The following is an 18,781-nucleotide window of genomic DNA, read 5'->3' on the forward strand; positions in this document are numbered from 1 at the left end:
ACTGAGCATAAACGAGTTACTGATAAAAAGATGGCTTTGGGAAATGCCATGGGTTTTAGTAAGAAGAAATGAGATGAGATAAAAAGAGATAAGATGAGCAGAGATGAAATTATATGAGATGAGATATGACATGATAAGATAATATGATACGGTATTAGTAAGATAAGCACAGATGGCGAGGTAAGGCTGGACAGAGCAGGAAGACACTTCATGCCAGTAAGAATGAAAGCTCGAATGCAAGACTTTGGCATGTGTGTAAGAGAGATGAAAGGTGTGAAGGAAGACGCAGGTGTTACAGGAGATGGAGAAAAGATAAATTATTACAATAAAAGCTAAGTTTGAGAAATGCTTCGAGGTTTAACAGTATAGGATGGACCAGGATGCGGCAATAAAGAAAACAAAAGGTACATATTTCTAAGATTGCAAGGAAGGTGAAATGCCGGAGAGAGTGAGTGAGAGCGAGAGAGGATTGAGAGGGTTGCTAGCCGCGTTCTAATTTTGAAACCCTTCTTAAGATTCTAGCACGATGAGGTCACGGCTTGAGGGTAAAAGCGAGACTGAGAAACGTTAATGATCATGAAAGAAAAACAGAGCACAGAGCAGAATAACAATAGCTCGCGGCACCCAAAACTATATGCTAACTATGAGGAGGAAGAGACAGTGAGCATGCAAAAATACTTTAGTGATACATAAAGGTTGGGGAATTAGTGGAAGGTAAAGAAAGGAAGAATAAAAGGAACAGTACCATGAAAAAAGGGTTGAGTGATATCGAAAGACAAGAGAAGGAGTGGAATGTATTGAAATACAGAGAAAGACGAACAGAAGAGCAAGAGGAAGAGGATCAGAACAATGCGAAAACTGAGTGTAATTAAGAGGTATGGAAGGAGTAGAAATCAATAAAAGGAAGAGTAGGAATAGCCGGAAGAATATAAGAGTAAGCATAAAAGAGTAGAAGTATAGATATTAGAGTAAGAGCATTTGAGTGAGAGCGAGAATATAAGGATAAGAGTAAGAGGGTAAGAGTAAAAGAGAAGTAAAAGTAAAAGAGAAAAAGTAAAAGTAGGAGTAGCAGTAAAAGTAAGACGAAGAGTAAGGCCCCGATCACACTGTGCCGACTCTGGGAACGCGACAACCCAGCGACCTTTAGGCCCCGTTCACACTGTGCCGACTCTGGGCCACGACAACACAGCGACCTTTAGGCCCCCTTCACACTGTGCCGACTCTGGGCCACGACAACACAGCGACCTTTAGGCCCCCTTCACACTGTGCCGACTCTGGGCCACGACAAAACAGCGACCTTTAGGCCCCCTTCACATTGTGCCGACTCTGGGCCACGACAACACAGCGACCTTTAGGCCCCCTTCACACTGTGCCGAATCTGGGCCGCGACAACCCAGCGACCTTTAGGCCCCCTTCACATTGTGCCGACTCTGGGCCACGACAACACAGCGACCTTTAGGCCCCCTTCACATTGTGCCGACTCTGGGCCACGACAACACAGCGACCTTTAGGCCCCCTTCACATTGTGCCGACTCTGGGCCACGACAACACAGCGACCTTTAGGCCCCCTTCACATTGTGCCGACTCTGGGCCACGACAACACAGCGACCTTTGGGCCCCCTTCACACTGTGCCGACTCTGGGCCACGACAACCCAGCGACCTTTAGGCCCCCGTTCACATTGTGCCGACTCTGGGACACGACAACCCAGCGACCTGTAGGCCCCCTTCACATTGTGCCGACTCTGGGCCAAGACAACACAACGACCTTTAGGCCCCCTTCACATTGTGCCGACTCTGGGCCACGACAACACAGCGACCTTTAGGCCCCCTTCACATTGTGCCGACTCTGGGCCACGACAACACAACGACCTTTAGGCCCCCTTCACATTGTGCCGACTCTGGGCCACGACAACACAACGACCTTTAGGCCCCCTTCACATTGTGCCGACTCTGGGCCACGACAACACAACGACCTTTAGGCCCCCTTCACATTGTGCCGACTCTGGGCCACGACAACACAACGACCTTTAGGCCCCGTTCACATTGTGCCGACTCTGGGCCACGACAACACAGCGACCTTTAGGCCCCCTTCACATTGTGCCGACTCTGGGCCACGACAACACAACGACCTTAAGGCCCCGTTCACATTGTGCCAAATCAGCATCAGGCGATCGTTTCTAGACCTCTTGCCGACCATGTGCGATCCTTAATCATCAACATTTCACACCCCAGACCTCGTATACCCCGAGCCGCTGGGTTGTCGTGGCCCAGAGTCGGCACAGTGTGAAGGGGCTTAAGAATCGAGGGCCGGAGCTGAAGGCCAGGCAGTACACGGAAGCACGGGATGAGCCAAGAAGGACCAGAGATGCGTCACCCACCACCAGGAAAACTAGGGCGACTCCTCCTCACCTCGCGGCGGCCCGTCTCAAGGCCGCGACGCCCCCGCCCTCCGCTGTCACCTCTTTCATCGTTGCTTCACACCTCCCCCTCCGCCCCTCCCTCCCTCTGACTCCTCCCTGTTTTCCTTCACTGCGTATTGAAAATAACTCTTCTGCTTTCCCTCCCGGCCCTCCTGACGTCAGCCTCGCCGCCGTCGCCATCACTATATAAGAGGCCGCTGAGGAAGAACAGTCAGCAGTCCAACGCCCACAGACCTCCGACATGGCCCTCAAGGTAGTGGCTGTCCAACCCTCACACACACACACACACACACACACACACACACACACACACACACACACACACCGACCGTTACAAACGTAGCGCAGTGCCCGCGATGGTGCGGATGATAAACAATGCCCAGTGACAGTCATACCCAAAGGGCCGCGGTGGAGTTTAGCACCTCGCCGCTACCCCTCTAAGTTCCCCCTTCACACCACCCTCCCTCTCCCTTATGTCTCTATTTTTAGCTCTCCCAAACCACCCCCCACCCTCTCCCTCCCTCTAGTGCAGCCTATTTACTATTAGTTTCTTGTATTTTTAATTTGTATATTTTCAGCCTGACGGCTGCCTTACATTAATAAACTTATTATAATTACACACCACGCAAAGCCCCATGTATATGCCCCCCACAGGTTCACCCCACACCCCACGACGGTCAACCCATCACCCCTCGAGCCCCTCCAGTACCAATAATAAAATGCATTCTTCACAAGTGTCCCTCATTAACTCTTCTTACTCTGCAGCTTTTCATCGTGTCCGCCCTCGTAGCCGCCGCCCTCGCCGACCAGAGGCCCTACAGGCCACCCACCCCCCAGCCCACCTACGGCACCCCCCAGCCCACCTACGGCGCCCCCGCCCCGTCCTACAGCCAGCCCCAGCAGACGGTGAGTGTCCTGGCCACGAGATTTACACGTTTAAACACCTGTCATTATTTGTGTCCACACAAGACTTGTACAAGGCCTGTACATGTACACACCTGTGACTTGTACAAGGCCCGTACATGTACACACCTGTGACTTCTACTACAAGGCCTGTACATGTACACACCTGTGACTTGTAAAAGACCAGTACATGTACACACCTGTGACTTGTACAAGGCCTGTATATGTACACACCTGTGGCTTGTAAAAGACCTGTACATGTACACACCTGTGACTTCTACTACAAGGCCTGTACATGTACACACCTGTCATCTTGCCTCACACTCACCGCACCCCTCTCTTCCTCCCCCAACAGTCACGCCCCCAGTACCAGTTTGACTGGGCCGTCAACGACGCGCCCTCCGGCAACGACTACGGCCACCAGGAGTCCCGCGACGGCTACGACACCCAGGGCTCCTACTACGTGCAGCTGCCCGACGGCCGCCTCCAGCGCGTCGACTACACCGTCAACGGCGATTCCGGCTTCGTGGCGCAGGTCACCTACGAGGGCGAGGCTCAGTACCCCCAGCAGGGATACGGCTCCCCAAGACCCTCCTACGGCCCCCCCGCCCCCACCTACGGAACCCCGGCCCCCACCTACGGCCCCCCCACCCCCGCCTACGGGTAATGTCGCCCTCGCCTGACGATGCCCGCGTCCTTCCATCATTGTAAATAGGTCACTGCTGCTGCTGCTGCTCTCAACATGCAATAAAAGATAACGACAAAATATAAAGCCTCTCCCACCCCACCTCGCCCTGCCGTCGCGAACACAACCCTCACCAACATAAAGGTCAATAGCCGTTCACTGAACGCCACAGACAAGCAACGCCCCGCCACGCCCCCGCCCCTTGCTCCTTGCCACACACCTGCCTCGGGGGGTTCCCACAACATTCCTGTGGCGGCTGTCTGTGTCTGGATCCACGCGGGCTGCGGCGCGACGCTCGGCTTCCCCCATGCGGCTCACCCGGCAGCCAGCCCCAGCCCCGTCATATCACCCGCCCACCCCGCCACCCTGTGACCTTGGAGCTTGGACGCGGTGAACCGTCAAGGCTGACTCATTCATGCATTCATTCAGTCATTCATTTACTCATGCATATATTCATCCAGTCAGTCAATTTACTCAGTCATTCATTCAGTCATTCATTTACTCATCAACTCATTCATTCACATATTCTTTAAAAAATAATAATAATAATAAATGCAAGATGGCGAGGACGTTGACAGTTGTTATACCTTTTTTGTTATTTTTAAGGTGGTTCCTGTTAAGTGTTAGTTTAAGGCGCGAGCTGTTATCTCACTCGTTACAGGGCCGGTGTTACCGCGGCCTGCTTCACAAGTTGACTGTAGTAGGTGGTGATAACACAACAGCCTTTAGTTAAGTGAGGTAGATGATGTGTGGCCGAGCGGAGCCGTTACAAGTTCAGTTTAGTTCACTGTACTTCTCTCTCTCACAGGGACATTAAAAGGTGTGTGGCTTTTAGTATAAAAATGGTATTGACAATTTTTCACAATAGTTACAAGTTTATGTGAGCGATCGCACCAAAGATAAGTAGCACACCCAGAGCGGACCTTGTGTTCCGTGCCCTCGCCCGTCTTCGTCTCCCCTGGTAGCTCGGGCGAAAGGTGTTTATGTGCGTGGCTCCCTCCCGGAACTATGATCCTTCCGGAGCTGACTTGGGATGATTTGTCATCATTTGCTGATGTAGTGTCAGCCAAGCATCTGTTCTCACGGCCACAAGCACCGACGTGTTTTTAAACATCCTGTGGCGTGATACTGACACATACAGTCATACATTCACATATACATGATAATAGGTATATATATATATATATATATATATATATATATATATATATATATATATATATATATATATATATATATATATATATATATATATATATATATATTATACAGTGACAAAAAAAATGAAAGAGAAGAAAACGAAGACGAGGATGAACAAGGAACAAAAACAAGAGCAAGAACAAAAAAAGAACAAGAAAGTTTAACAGAGAACAACAAACATGACCTTCGCGTTTCTCATCAACGATCAACAAATTTCAACGCAAACTGCTGTACAGGAAACATTTACGAGTTAGTAGGACGCAATATTACAAAACGACTCCAGAGGTACAAGATTTCACTATCGGCGAACACCATTTATCAATAACATTACAAAAAATAACAATAATAATGAAAGCCGTGAGAGTTTCCACAAAATGACGCATGATATTTTTTTGGCGACAAGACAAGTTTTTCTTTGCTGTACCGTACGCAAAATAAGTCACTCATTTTTAACTTTATTTCATAGGAGCGGCGATTACTGGGCTTTTTTATGCTTATTTATGCCTCTGAGCTGATGCTTTTACTCTAAAAATAAAAGTCAAGCTAGGGTGAAGGAGTGTACGAGGAAAGATGCCGCGATCCGATAATTAGTGTGAGTTTAAAGGCAAAAGATGATGCTTGGTTAAGAACATAAGAATAGAATAAGTAATAATATAATAAAGTAGTTCCCAAGCCTCCCACAAAGTAAAGGTCGCAGCTTCGTCACCGTGATATAATAAAAATGTCCACCTTTATTATTTTCACCTACATCCGTTCCTCAAGTCCTTCCCGAAAGCACTATATTATCTTACTTCTGAACACGCTAAATAACGGAAAGAGGGTAGCAGGGGGACTGTGGGCAGGGGTGTAACAGGGAGGGAGTTCAGGCAAGGGGGTCACGGAGGGGGGGTCCAAGCAAAGGTGTAGAATGGGAGGTGAGGGGAGAGGTGTAGCGGAAGGGTGGGGGGTAGGAGGCTGCAGGCAACCACCCCCCACCCCCCACCCCGTACTCCTCGGCCCCCCCCAACGCCATTCACCTTCGCCGAGCAAGAGTGCGGTCAGATGAGTCTCCAAGCCATCGTCGCCACTCTCACTAATACCCACAGGCAACATATATCCTTCAGACAACGACTCGCTATTGCAGGGACGGGGCGGGGTGGGGCTGAGGGGCGGGGCAGGGTTGAGGGGCGGGGCGGGGACTTCGGGTACTGCCTGGGATGGATGAGGATGAGGATAATATAATTGGGATGATACATAGCGGGGCGGGGCAGGACACTGCTCACGGGCGGGGCTCCTGACGGGGAAAATGTCCTAACTTGTGAGAGGGAAGAAGCAGAGTCACCGCCCAAAGAGAAGTAATAATGGCAACAGAGATGAAAGTAACAAGAACAAGTAAAACAAGTAGAACAAGAACTGGAAAAAGAAGAGCAACAACAAAAAGAACGAGAACAAGAAGAAAAAGAAGTGGGTAAGGTTGGATTTACAGGAGATGCTTGTGTAGGATTTCCGACTTCTTGCAGACTCCTTATGTTCTTTCTGTTTTCATCCTCTCTCTCTCCATCTGACTTACCTTTCCTTCCCCTTCCCTCTTTACTACCCTCCGTCTCTCTCCCCATACATTAATTCTCTTCTTTTCTCCCTCCTTCAGTTCTTTCTTCCCTCTTTCATTCACGCCTTTTCTTCTCCGTATATCCATTTATCTTTCCTCCCTACCTCAATCTCTCATTTTCCCTCACTCTTTCCTCCTCCCGTGACCCATCTCTCCTCCACGCCCCTCAGTGCTGGGACATCCTCTTTATCATATATATCAATGACCTAGAATCAGGACTGAAATCCACAATATCGAAATTTGCAGATGACACCAAGGTGGGTGGAGATGCCCTCACAAAGACCGACTGCGAAATCATTCAGAAAGACCTCAATCACATTATCGAATGGTCGGAGAAATGGCAAATGTCTTTTAATGTTGACAAATGCAAAGTCATGCACATTGGTCCCCAAAATAGTAACCATACATACATCATGAATGGGAGACCTCTGCAAGCGATGCAGGAGGAAAAGGATCTTGGAGTCACTATCAGCAGTGACCTGAAACACGCGAATCACTGTAAAAAAGTATACAACAAGGCCAACATTATGCTCGGGTTCATAGCGAGACACTTCGAGTGTAAAACACCAGACGTGATGCTATCCATGTATAATTCCATGGTAAGACCGCACCTCGGGTATGCAATGCAGTTCTGGTCTCCCTATTACAGAAAGGACATAGCTCTAATGGAAAGGATTCAGCGACGCGCTACAAAGATGATTCCAACCTTCAGGGCTCAACCGTACGAGGAACGACTCAAGCGACTCAATCTCTTTACATTGGAGAAAAGACGCCTACGAGGGGATATGATTCAAGTCTTCAAGTATCTAAAAAAGTTCAATAACGTCGATTACTCCAAATTCTTTGAACTGCAAACCAACTCAAGAACTAGAAATAACGGTTTACCCATTCAGTCGAGTCGATGTAACACAGACATTGGAAGGAGTTTCTTTTCAAACCGAGTCATCCGCCACTGGAACAATCTTCCCTCAGAAGTAGTAAATGCGAATACCATCAACTCCTTCAAATATAGAATCGACCGTCATTTCGCTGCGTCGGGAGTAAACTGAATAACGAGGGGCTTCCATCTGCTCCTCAATATCGAGGTGCTTTCATCTGCTCACCAAGCCCCAAGTGGCGGTCGACCAGATTAAATCACCCAACCGGGCGACCTTGTAATGAGCCAAAAGGCTTTCTGTTGCCTGCATTTCCATGTTTCCATGTTTCCCGACTCCTCCCTAAATCCACCTCCCCCTCCCTCCACCACCACCATCACCACCACCACCACCACCACCACCGCCGCCAGAGTATATAACCAGCCGGAGCGACAGAACAGCCATCAGTTCCTCAACCGCCACAGCCCCAAACATGGTCTTCAAGGTACTGGCTCACCACCCCCCACACAGCCCCCACACCTGCCCCCCTCAGCCCCTCCAGCCCTGTCCAGCAGAGGGCGTGGGAAAGCCTCGTATCGGCCCCCACCTGCATGTTTATGAGCCTCCTGAGCGGGGCGTGACCTTATTGTTTTGAAGCTGACTTATTTACTTTCTTTTAATATTGCTTCACTTTTGAGGTTGAGGTCTGGTGTCGATATGCTCGTGCTTCGAAACTCCCCCCACCCTCCCATCCACACGTCTTCTCATTACCGCCCCAGAAAAACACGTCCCCCTCACGCCCCCAATCTTCTCACAAAGGTCTCACCCCCCAACAGACGCCTCCGTTCACGCCCCCGTCACCTCACTATTTCCTCATCCGCAGCTCGCCCTCGTGTCCGCCCTGGTGGCCGTCGCCCTCGCCGACCAGACGCCCTACAGGCCTCCCACACCCCAGCCCACCTACGGGACCCCACGTCCCTCCTACAGCGCCCCCGCCCCGTCCTACAGCCAGCCCCAGCAGACGGTGAGTGTCCTGGCCAGAAGACTTAAACGTGTACACACTTAACACATGTACATGTACACACCTGTGACTTGCACTACAAGGAGGTTACATGTACACACCTGTGACTTGTACAAGGCCTGTACATGTACACACCTTTGACTTGACCGAGGCTTGTACATGTACACACCTGTCATCTTGCCTCACACTCACCGCCCCCCTCTTTTCCCCCTAACAGTCAAGACCCCAGTACCAGTTTGACTGGGCCGTCAACGACGCGCCCTCCGGCAACGACTACGGCCACCAGGAGTCCCGCGACGGCTACGACACCCAGGGCTCCTACTACGTGCAGCTGCCCGACGGCCGCCTCCAGCGCGTCGACTACACCGTCAACGGCGACTCCGGCTTCGTAGCGCAGGTCACCTACCAGGGCGAGGCTCAGTACCCCCAGCAGGGATACGGCTCCCCAAGACCCTCCTATGGCCCCCCCGCCCCCACCTATGGCACCCCCACCCCCACCTACGGCCCCCCCGCCCCCACCTACGGCACCCCCACCCCCGCCTACGGGTAATGCCGCCCACGCCTGACGATGCCCGCGTCCTTCCATCCCTGTAAATAGGTCAATGCTGCTGCTGCTGCTGCTCCAAACATGCAATAAACGCAAAACACACCAAATGACTTACTTTCCAATTCCTTCCCGTCCACCGGAAACACGGCTCTTGGCAGCCTTTCCTCTGCACCCCCTGCAGTGCCCCGTCCACCGCCGCCCTGCCCCTCGTCACCCGCCACAAGGCAGGAGCTGCCTGCGGTCACAGTCTCGCTTGCCTGGCCAGCATTGTGTAGTTTACCTTGCAGCCACCTGGCTCCATGTGCGGCTAGAAACACATGGGTTGCGATTTGGCTTGGTTGATTCACAGTTCTTGCCACTTGTCATCAACAACTGTTGTCACCAATGGGATGCTCCGCTCCTCCCTGACTGGTCCTACACCCAGGACAACAAGACTGCCTTGGTGCTTCCATCAGATCATGGTCTCCCAGCTCTTGGCTTGAAGAGGAAGAAAACATCAGGTGCCACTGAAGCGTCAGAGAAGGAAACGGAGCCATCTTGAACGTGTTTGGTTACAGACCCCAGGCTTAGTTTGAAGACTACTGTAACGTTTTTCAGTAGTCTAATGTAACGAAAGTTTCAGATGTAGAATAACACCCCTTTCCCGGTGGTGGTCACACTGCACAACTCCCGCCGACACCAAGCGTCCGTCCACAGCTTTCGTTCAGGCAGTGAGTCGCATCCGGTAGTTGTCGATGGCAAGAGCCAAAGTGACGCAGGAGGCCGTCAGCGGACCAACAAACCCTGGCCACGTGTGCCCTGGCTGCAAGACTCCGGCTCGGTGTGCATCAGTGGGAAGGTCCACCTCCAGGCTAAGGTTTGTCGCCACTCCTGTGTGCCGCAGGTGGGGCACGCCGACCTCCCGCAGGACTCTTCTCCGGGTACTCTCCATGCTCTCTCTTTCTTCATCATTACCATCTTCTTCTTCTTCTTCTTCTTCTTCTTCTGCCAATACCATAGATACATTCAAGAAGAGCTTAAAGCCTTGGATGGTGAGGTAAGGTGGAGTTAAGTGTACAGGAGCTGCCTTGTATATACCAACCGGCCTCTTGCAGACTCCTTACGTTCTTATGTTCTTATGTTCTTTCCTCCCTTCCTTCTCTCCCTCTTCATTCATTACTTTCCTCATTTTCTCTTTCCTTCTCTCTCTTCTTGCCGCCTCTCCTATATCCTCTCTCTTGTTTCCTCCCTTTCCCTTCCTTCCTTCCCACCACATGGTCAAAGGGCCAATGCGACGGAGATGAACACTGGAGCCACGCGCAGGTATATCGTATCCACAAACCTTCACTTTTATCTCCTTTACTGATGCCCCAGTGCCCCAATTCCGCCTCCATATATTAATTTCCTCCATAGCTCTTTCCTTCCCTCTCTCTTTGTGACACATCCCCCTTCCTTCCTTCCTTCCATTCACTGCCCCCTTTCCTTCTCCTCTTTGGGCCCTATTCCTCTTACTACACATCAATTTCCTCCTTTCATCTTTCTTTTTAATCTCTTTCCTTCACGCGCCCTCTCTCTCTCCTCTTCTTCAAGCCTCCTTCATCTCCTCTCTCCTCTTCTCTCCCTTTCCCTCTTTTCATGCAATAATTTTCTCCTTTCCTCTTTCCTTCCCTTTATCTCCTTCACGCCTCCTCCCTTCCCCTCTCTCTCCCTCTCTCTTCTTCACGCCTCCTCCCTTATAATCTGTGCAGAGGAGGGTGACAAAGATGATTCACGGATTCAGAAACGTCACGTATAAGGATTGGCTTAAATGTTTAAACCTGCATTCTCTTGGAAGGCGAAGGGGGCAAGGACACTTTACTGGAGGTTGTGATTGAATGAAAGGCTTTAATAAGGGTGATGTCAATAAGGTCCTGCTGGTAAGAGAGACGAACAGGACACGTAGCAATGGGTTTAAGTTAGATACATTGAGACTCCACATAGACAGAGTAAGAATTTGTTTACCAGGCATAGTGGATGGGATGAAGAGAGATGAGTTCAAGAAAAGGTTAGATAAGTTCATTGAGACTCTACATAGACACAAGTAAGAATTCATTTAGCAAGAGTAGTTAATGGGAGGAAGAGAGATGACTTCAAGAAAAGGTTGGATAAGTTCATGGATAGGCAAGATAGGTAGGTCGTGGGTAAGGTTGAATTTACAGGAGATGCTTGTGTAGGATTTCCGACTTCTTGCAGACTCCTTATGTTCTTTCTGTTTTCATCCTTTCTCTCTCCTCCATCTGACTTACCCTTTCCTTTGTTTACCAAGAGTAGTGGATGGGAGGAACAGAGATGACTTCAAGAAAAGGTTAGATAAGTTCATTGAGACTCCACATAGACACAAGTAAGAATTTGTTTACCAAGAGTAGTGGACGGGAGGAACAGATATGACTTCAAGAAAAGGTTGGATAAGTTCATGGATAGGCAAGATAAGTAGGTGGAGGGTAAGGTTGGATTTACAAGAGATGCTTGTGTAGGATTTCCGAAATCTTGCAGACTCCTTATGTTCTTTCTGTTTTCATCCTCTCTCTCTCCTCCATCTGACTTACCTTTCCTTCCCCTTCCCTCTCTTTACTACCCTCCCGTCTCTCTCCCCATACATTAATTTTCTTCTTTTCTCCCTCCTTCAGTTCTTTCTTCCCTCTTTCATTCACGCCTTTTCTTCTCCCTATATCCATTCTTCTTTCCTCCCTACCTCAATCTCTCATTTTCTCTCACTCTTTCCTCCTCCCGTGACGCATCTCTCTTCCACACTCTTCCTCCCGACTTCTCCCTAAATCCACCTCCCCCTCCCTCCGCTTCCCTCCTCCCTGTATTTTCCCGTCATGAGCAACTGTTCAGCTCCGCCCACGTGACGCCACCACCGCCACCACCACCACCACCGCCAGAGTATATAACCAGCCGGAGCGACAGAACAGCCATCAGTTCCTCAAGCACCACAGCCCCCAACATGGTCTTCAAGGTACTGGCTCCCCACCCCCACACAGCACCCACACCTGCCCCCCTCAGCCCCTCCAGCCCTGTCCGGCAGAGGGCGTGTGAAAGCCTCGTATCGGCCCCCACCTGCATGTTTATGAGCCTCCTGAGCGGGGCGTGACCTTATTATTTTGTAGCTGACTTATTTGTTTTCTTTTAATATTCATTCACTTTTGAGGTTGAGGTCTGGTGTCGATATGCTCGTGCCTCGCCACTCCCCCCACCCTCCCACCCCCATGTCTTCTCATTGACGCCCCAGACCAACACGTCCCCTCACGCCCCCAATCTTTTCACAAAGGTCTCACCCCCCATCAGACGCCTCCGTTCACGCCCCCGTCACCTCACTATTTCCTCATCCACAGCTCGTCCTCGTGTCAGCCCTCGTGGCTGTCGCCATCGCCGACCAGAGGCCCTACAGGCCGCCCACGCCCCAGCCCACCTACGGCACCCCACGGCCCTCCTACGGCACCCCCGCCCCATCCTACAGCCAGCCCCAACAGACGGTGAGTGTCCTAGCCACAAGACTTACAGGTATACACGCTTAACACATATACAAGTACACACCTGTGACTTGTACTACAAGGCCTGTACATGTACACACCTGTCATCTCGCCCCACACTCACCCCCCTTCTCCCCCAAACAGTCACGCCCCCAGTACCAGTTTGATTGGGCCGTCAACGACGCGCCCTCCGGCAACGACTACGGCCACCAGGAGTCCCGCGACGGCTACGACACCCAGGGCAACTACTACGTGCAGCTGCCCGACGGCCGCCTCCAGCGCGTCGACTACACCGTCAACGGCGACTCCGGCTTCGTGGCGCAGGTCACCTACCAGGGCGAGGCTCAGTACCCCCAGCAGGGATACGGCTCCCCAAGACCCTCATACGGCCCCCCCGCCCCCACCTACGGCACCCCCACCCCCGCCTACGGATAATGCCGCCCACGCCTGACGATGCCCGCGTCCTTCCATCCCTGTAAATAGGTCACTGCTGCTGCTGCTGCTCCAAACATGCAATAAACGCAAAACACACCAAATGCCTTACTTTCCTATTCCTTCCCGTCCACCGGAAACACGGTTCTTGGCAGCCTTTCCTATGCACCCCCTGCAGTGCCCCGTCCACCGCCGCCCTGCCCCTCGTCACCCGCCACAAGGCAGGAGCTGCCTGCGGTCACAGTCTCGCTTGCCTGGCCAGCATTGTGTAGTTTACCTTGCAGCCACCTGGCTCCATGTGCGGCTAGAAACACATGGGTTGCGATTTGGCTTGGTTGATTCACTGTTCTTGCCACTTGTCATCAACAACTGTTGTCACCAATGGGATGCTCCGCTCCTCCCTGACTGGTCCTACACCCAGGACAACAAGACTGCCTTGGTGCTTCCATCAGATCACGGTCTCCCAGCTCTTGGCTTGAAGAGGAAGAAAACATCAGGTGCCACTGAAGCGTCAGAGAAGGAAACGGAACCATCATGACCATGTGTGGCCACAGAAGCCAGGCTTAGTTTCAAGACTACTGTAACGTTCTTCAGTAGTCTAATGTAACGAAAGTTTCAGACGTAGAATAACACCCCTTTCCCGGTGGTAGTCACACTGCACAACTCCCACCGACACCAAGCGTCCGTCCCCCGTCCACAACCTTCGTGCAGGCAGTGAGTCGCATCCGGTAGTTGTCGATGGCAAGAGCCAAAGTGACGCAGGAGGCCGTCAGCGGACCAACAAACCTTGGCCACGTGTGCCCTGGCTGCAAGACTCCGGCTCGGTGTGCATCAGTGTGAAGGTCCACCTCCAGGCTGAAGTTTGTCGGCACTCCTGTGTACCGCAGGTGGGGCACGCCGACCTCCCGCAGGACTCTTCTCCGGGTACTCTCAATGCCCTCTCTTTCTTCTTCTTCTTCTTCTTCTTCCAGTCATCCATCTCGTGGTTATCGTCGCCGTCGCTATCGTCGACGAGTCATCGTCATCATTCTTTTCTTACAAAGCTCATTACTTGCTGCCCTGAGGCTGTTGGCAGGCTGAAGCGACTTTTGTGCTCGTGAGTATAAAAAATAAAAATACATTTTCTTTACTGAACTGATGATTTCATACCCCCCCCGCCCCCCCCCCCGCCCCACCCCCACCGACCCCTCAGTATGCACCGCGACCTGTTTTAACTACTCGATTGTTCGGGGGGAGAGGGAGGGGGCAGGGGGGAGGGAGATAACTAACCACACTAGGAAACACCATTCACAATACTCTGTAATGTGTGTGTGTGTGTGTGTGTGTGTGTGTGTGTGTGTGTGTGTGTGTGTGTGTGTGTGTGTGTGTGTGTGTGTGTGTGTGTGTGTGTGTGTGTGTGTGTGGAGTCAGTTGCCATGATTGTTGTGAATTGCTGTGTTTGGTTACAACTTATGGATCACAGCTGTTCGCATTTACTTGTTGGTTGTTTAGTTTAGTTTTTTATAGTGAATATTAAAGATGAGGTCGGTACAATATTTACCTATCTGTCTGTCTGTCTCTACATTCATCTGTCTTTCTACCCCTTGCTATCTATACACCAATCTATCTTTCCCTCTTTCCAAATTTCCCTATCTGTTTATTTATCTATCTGTCTATATTTCTACATCTCTATTTATCTATCTTTCCGTGTGTGTACGTGTGTGAAGAGATGGATAGATAGATAGATAGATAGATAGATATAGATAGATAGATGGATAGATAGATAGAGAAAAAAAAAAGAACAGGAAGAGAAGAGAAGGGAGGATTTCCAGACTGAGGCTTAGGTACAGAGAAGGGCACACAAGAGGGAGAGAACGAGGGAGAGAAGGAGGGAGGGAGGGAGGGAGAGAGTGGGTGAATGTGGGCCGACGCAACAGGAGCATGAGGCGACTTCGTGACATGTTGAGGGCAAGCTTCTGGACCTCGCTGCAGATTAGACTTATAGAAAACGAGGCGGACCACTGACGAAAGAAAACAATATACTGAAATACAATACAGTAAAAGACAAAACAATACAATAACATACAATACGATGCAGTACAATACAATACTAACCAATACAAAAGCAGTAAAATACAAAGCAAGACAATGATACAATACAAAACAATAGAGTACAATACAATAACATACAATGCGATGCAATACAATACTAAACAATACAATAAAATATGATACAATAACATACAATACTCTGGCTCCGACTCTGGGCCACGACAACACAGCGACCTTTGGGCCGCGTTCACACTGTGCCGACTCTGGGCCACGACAACACAGCGACCTTTGGGACCCCTTGACACTGTGCCGACTCTGGGCCACGACAACACAACGACCTTTGGGCCCCCTTGACACTGTGCCGACTCTGGGCCACGACAACACAGCGACCCTTGGGCCCCCTTGACACTGTGCCGACTCTGGGCCACGACAACACAGCGACCTTTGGGACCCCTTCACACTGTGCCGACTCTGGGCCACGACAACACAGCGACCTTTGGGACCCCTTCACATTGTGCCGACTCTGGGCCACGACAACACAGCGACCTTTGGGCCCCCTTCACACTGTGCCGACTCTGGGCCACGACAACACAACGACCTTTGGGCCCCGTTCACACTGTGCCGACTCTGGACCACGACAACACAACGACCTTTGGGCCCCCTTCACACTGTGCCGACTCTGGGCCACGACAACACAACGACCGTTGGGCCCCCTTCACACTGTGCCGACTCTGGGCCACGACAACACAACGACCTTTGGGCCCCGTTCACACTGTGCCGACTCTGGACCACGACAACACAACGACCTTTGGGCCCCGTTCACACTGTGCCGACTCTGGACCACGACAACACAACGACCTTTGGGCCCCCTTCACACTGTGCCGACTCTGGGCCACGACAACACAGCGACCTTTGGGCCCCCTTCACACTGTGCCGACTCTGGACCACGACAACACAGCGACCTTTGGGACCCCTTCACACTGTGCCGACTCTGGACCACGACAACACAACGACCTTTGCGACCCCTTCACACTGTGCCGACTCTGGACCACGACAACACAACGACCTTTGGGCCCCGTTCACACTGTGCCGACTCTGGACCACGACAACACAACGACCTTTGGGCCCCCTTCACACTGTGCCGACTCTGGGCCACGACAACACAGCGACCCATGGGCCCCCTTCACACTGTGCCGACTCTGGACCACGACAACACAGCGACCTTTGGGACCCCTTCACACTGTGCCGACTCTGGACCACGACAACACAACGACCTTTGGGACCCCTTCACACTGTGCCGACTCTGGACCACGACAACACAACGACCTTTGGGACCCCTTCACACTGTGCCGACTCTGGACCACGAAAACACAACGACCTTGGGGCCCCCTTCACACTGTGCCGACTCTGGACCACGACAACACAACGACCTTTGAGACCCCTTAACACTGTGCCGACTCTGGACCACGACAACACAACGACCTTTGGGACCCCTTCACACTGTGCCGACTCTGGACCACGACAACACAACGACCTTTGGGCCCCGTTCACACAGTGCCGACTCTGGACCACGACAACACAGCGACCTTTGGGCCCCCTTCACACTGTGCCGACTCTGGGCCACGACAACACAACGACCTTTGGGCCCCGTTCACACTGTGCCGACTCTGGGCCACGACAACACAGCGACCTTTGGGCCCCGTTCACACTGTGCCGACTCTGGGCCACGACAACACAACGACCTTTGGGCCCCCTTGACACTGTGCCGACTCTGGACCACGACAACACAACGACCTTTGGGCCCCGTTCACACTGTGCCGACTCTGGACCACGACAACACAACGACCTTTGGGCCCCCTTGACACTGTGCCGACTCTAGGCCACGACAACACAACGACCTTTGGGCCCCGTTAACACTGTGCCGACTCTGGGCCACGACAACACAGCGACCCATGGGCCCCCTTCACACTGTGCCGACTCTGGGCCACGACAACACAACGACCTTTGGGCCCCCTTCACACTGTGCCGACTATGGACCACGAAAACACAACGACCTTTGGGTCCCCTTCACACTGTGCCGACTCTGGGCCACGACAACACAACGACCTTTGGGCCCCCTTCACACTGTGCCGACTCTGGGCCACGACAACACAGCGACCTTTCGGCCCCCTTCACACTGTGCCAAATCAGCATCAGGCGATCGTTTCTAGACCTCTTTCCGACAATGTGCGACCCTTACACATCAACATTTCACACCCCAGACCTCGTGTACCCCGAGTCGCTGGGTTGTCGTGGCCCAGAGTCGGCACAGTGTGAAGGGGCTTAAGAATCGAGGGCAGGAGCTGAAAGCCAGGCAGTACACGGAAGCACGGGATGAGCCAAGAAGGACCAGAGATGCGTCACCCACCACCAGGAAAACTAGGGCGACTCCTCCTCACCTCGCGGCGGCCCGTCTCAAGGCCGCGACGCCCCCGCCCTCCGCTGTCACCTCTTTCATCGTTGCTTCACACCTTCCCCTCCGCCCCTCCCTCCGTCTGACTCCTCCCTGTTTTCCTTCACTGCGTATTGAAAATAACTCTTCTGCTTTCCCTCCCGGCCCTCCTGACGTCAGCCTCGCCGCCGTCGCCATCACTATATAAGAGGCCGCTGAGGAAGAACAGTCAGCAGTCCAACGCCCACAGACCTCCGACATGGCCCTCAAGGTAGTGGCTGTCCAACCCTCAGACACACACACACACACACACACACACACACACACACACACACACACACACACACACACACACACACGTAGCGCAGTGCCCGCGATGGTGCGGATGATAAACAATACCCAGTGACAGTCATACCCAAAGGCCCGCGGTGGATTTTAGCACCTCGCCGCTACCCATCGAAGTTCCCACTTAACACCACCCGCCCTCTCCCTTATGTCTCTATTTTAGCTCTCCCAAACCACCCCCACCCTCTCACTCCCTCTAGTGCAGCCTATTTACTATTAGTTTCTTGTATTTTTAATTTGTATATTTTCAGCCTGACGGCTGCCTTACATTAATAAACTTATTATAATTACACACCACGCAAAGCCCCATGTATATGCCCCCCACAGGTTCACCCCACACCCCACGACGGTCAACCCATCACCCCCCGAGCCCCTCCAGTACCAATAATAAAAAGCATTCTTCACAAGTGTCCCTCATTAACTCTTCTTACTCTGCAGCTTTTCATCGTGTCCGCCCTCGTGGCCGCCGCCCTCGCCGACCAGAGGCCCTACAGGCCACCCACCCCCCAGCCCACCTACGGCACCCCCAAGCCCACCTACGGCGCCCCCGCCCCGTCCTACAGCCAGCCCCAGCAGACGGTGAGTGTCCTGGCCACGAGATTTACACGTTTAGACAACTGTCATTATTTGTCTCAACACAAGACTTGTACAAGGCCTGTACATGTACACACCTGTGACTTGTACAAGGCCTGTACATGTACACACCTGTGACTTCTACTACAAGGCCTGTACATGTACACACCTGTGACTTATAAAAGGCCTGTACATGTACACACCTGTGACTTCTACTACAAGGCCTGTACATGTACACACCTGTGACTTGTACAAGGCC

The 18,781-nt window shown here is 52.0% G+C and overlaps 2 protein-coding genes across 37 annotated transcripts in view; both read left to right on the forward strand.

The window, feature by feature from the left end:
- The window catches only part of LOC127000561 (pro-resilin-like), a 28,768-nt gene extending 15,329 nt beyond the window's left edge, over positions 1–13,439 (forward strand). The window contains exons 1-5 of one of the 10 annotated variants that reach the window (XM_050864372.1): positions 2,566–2,674; positions 3,187–3,327; positions 3,680–3,859; positions 9,070–9,270; positions 13,194–13,439. In XM_050864372.1, coding sequence (XP_050720329.1) covers positions 2,663–2,674; positions 3,187–3,327; positions 3,680–3,859; positions 9,070–9,222 — 486 coding nt within the window. In that variant the 5' untranslated portion in view covers positions 2,566–2,662 and the 3' untranslated portion in view covers positions 9,223–9,270; positions 13,194–13,439. Of the gene's footprint in view, positions 1–2,565; positions 2,675–3,186; positions 3,328–3,679; positions 4,146–9,069; positions 9,346–13,034 lie in introns of those variants that run through there. The other 9 variants (XM_050864378.1, XM_050864368.1, XM_050864371.1 and 6 more) reach the window with 9 other exon arrangements.
- LOC127000558 (cuticle protein 7-like) overlaps positions 8,119–18,781 on the forward strand; it is a 59,590-nt gene continuing 48,927 nt past the window's right edge. For 11 of the 27 annotated variants that reach the window (XM_050864339.1, XM_050864337.1, XM_050864332.1 and 8 more), the window contains exons 1-2: positions 17,775–17,875; positions 18,388–18,528. In XM_050864339.1, the coding sequence (XP_050720296.1) occupies positions 17,864–17,875; positions 18,388–18,528 (153 nt within the window). In that variant the 5' untranslated portion in view covers positions 17,775–17,863. Of the gene's footprint in view, positions 8,157–8,534; positions 8,676–8,889; positions 9,070–12,030; positions 12,197–12,572; positions 12,714–12,854; positions 13,035–17,774; positions 17,876–18,387; positions 18,529–18,781 lie in introns of those variants that run through there. The other 16 variants (XM_050864358.1, XM_050864355.1, XM_050864353.1 and 13 more) reach the window with 12 other exon arrangements.

Source organism: Eriocheir sinensis, chromosome 19 (genome assembly GCF_024679095.1).
Source record: "Eriocheir sinensis breed Jianghai 21 chromosome 19, ASM2467909v1, whole genome shotgun sequence".
Taxonomy (NCBI): Eukaryota; Metazoa; Arthropoda; class Malacostraca; order Decapoda; family Varunidae; genus Eriocheir; species Eriocheir sinensis.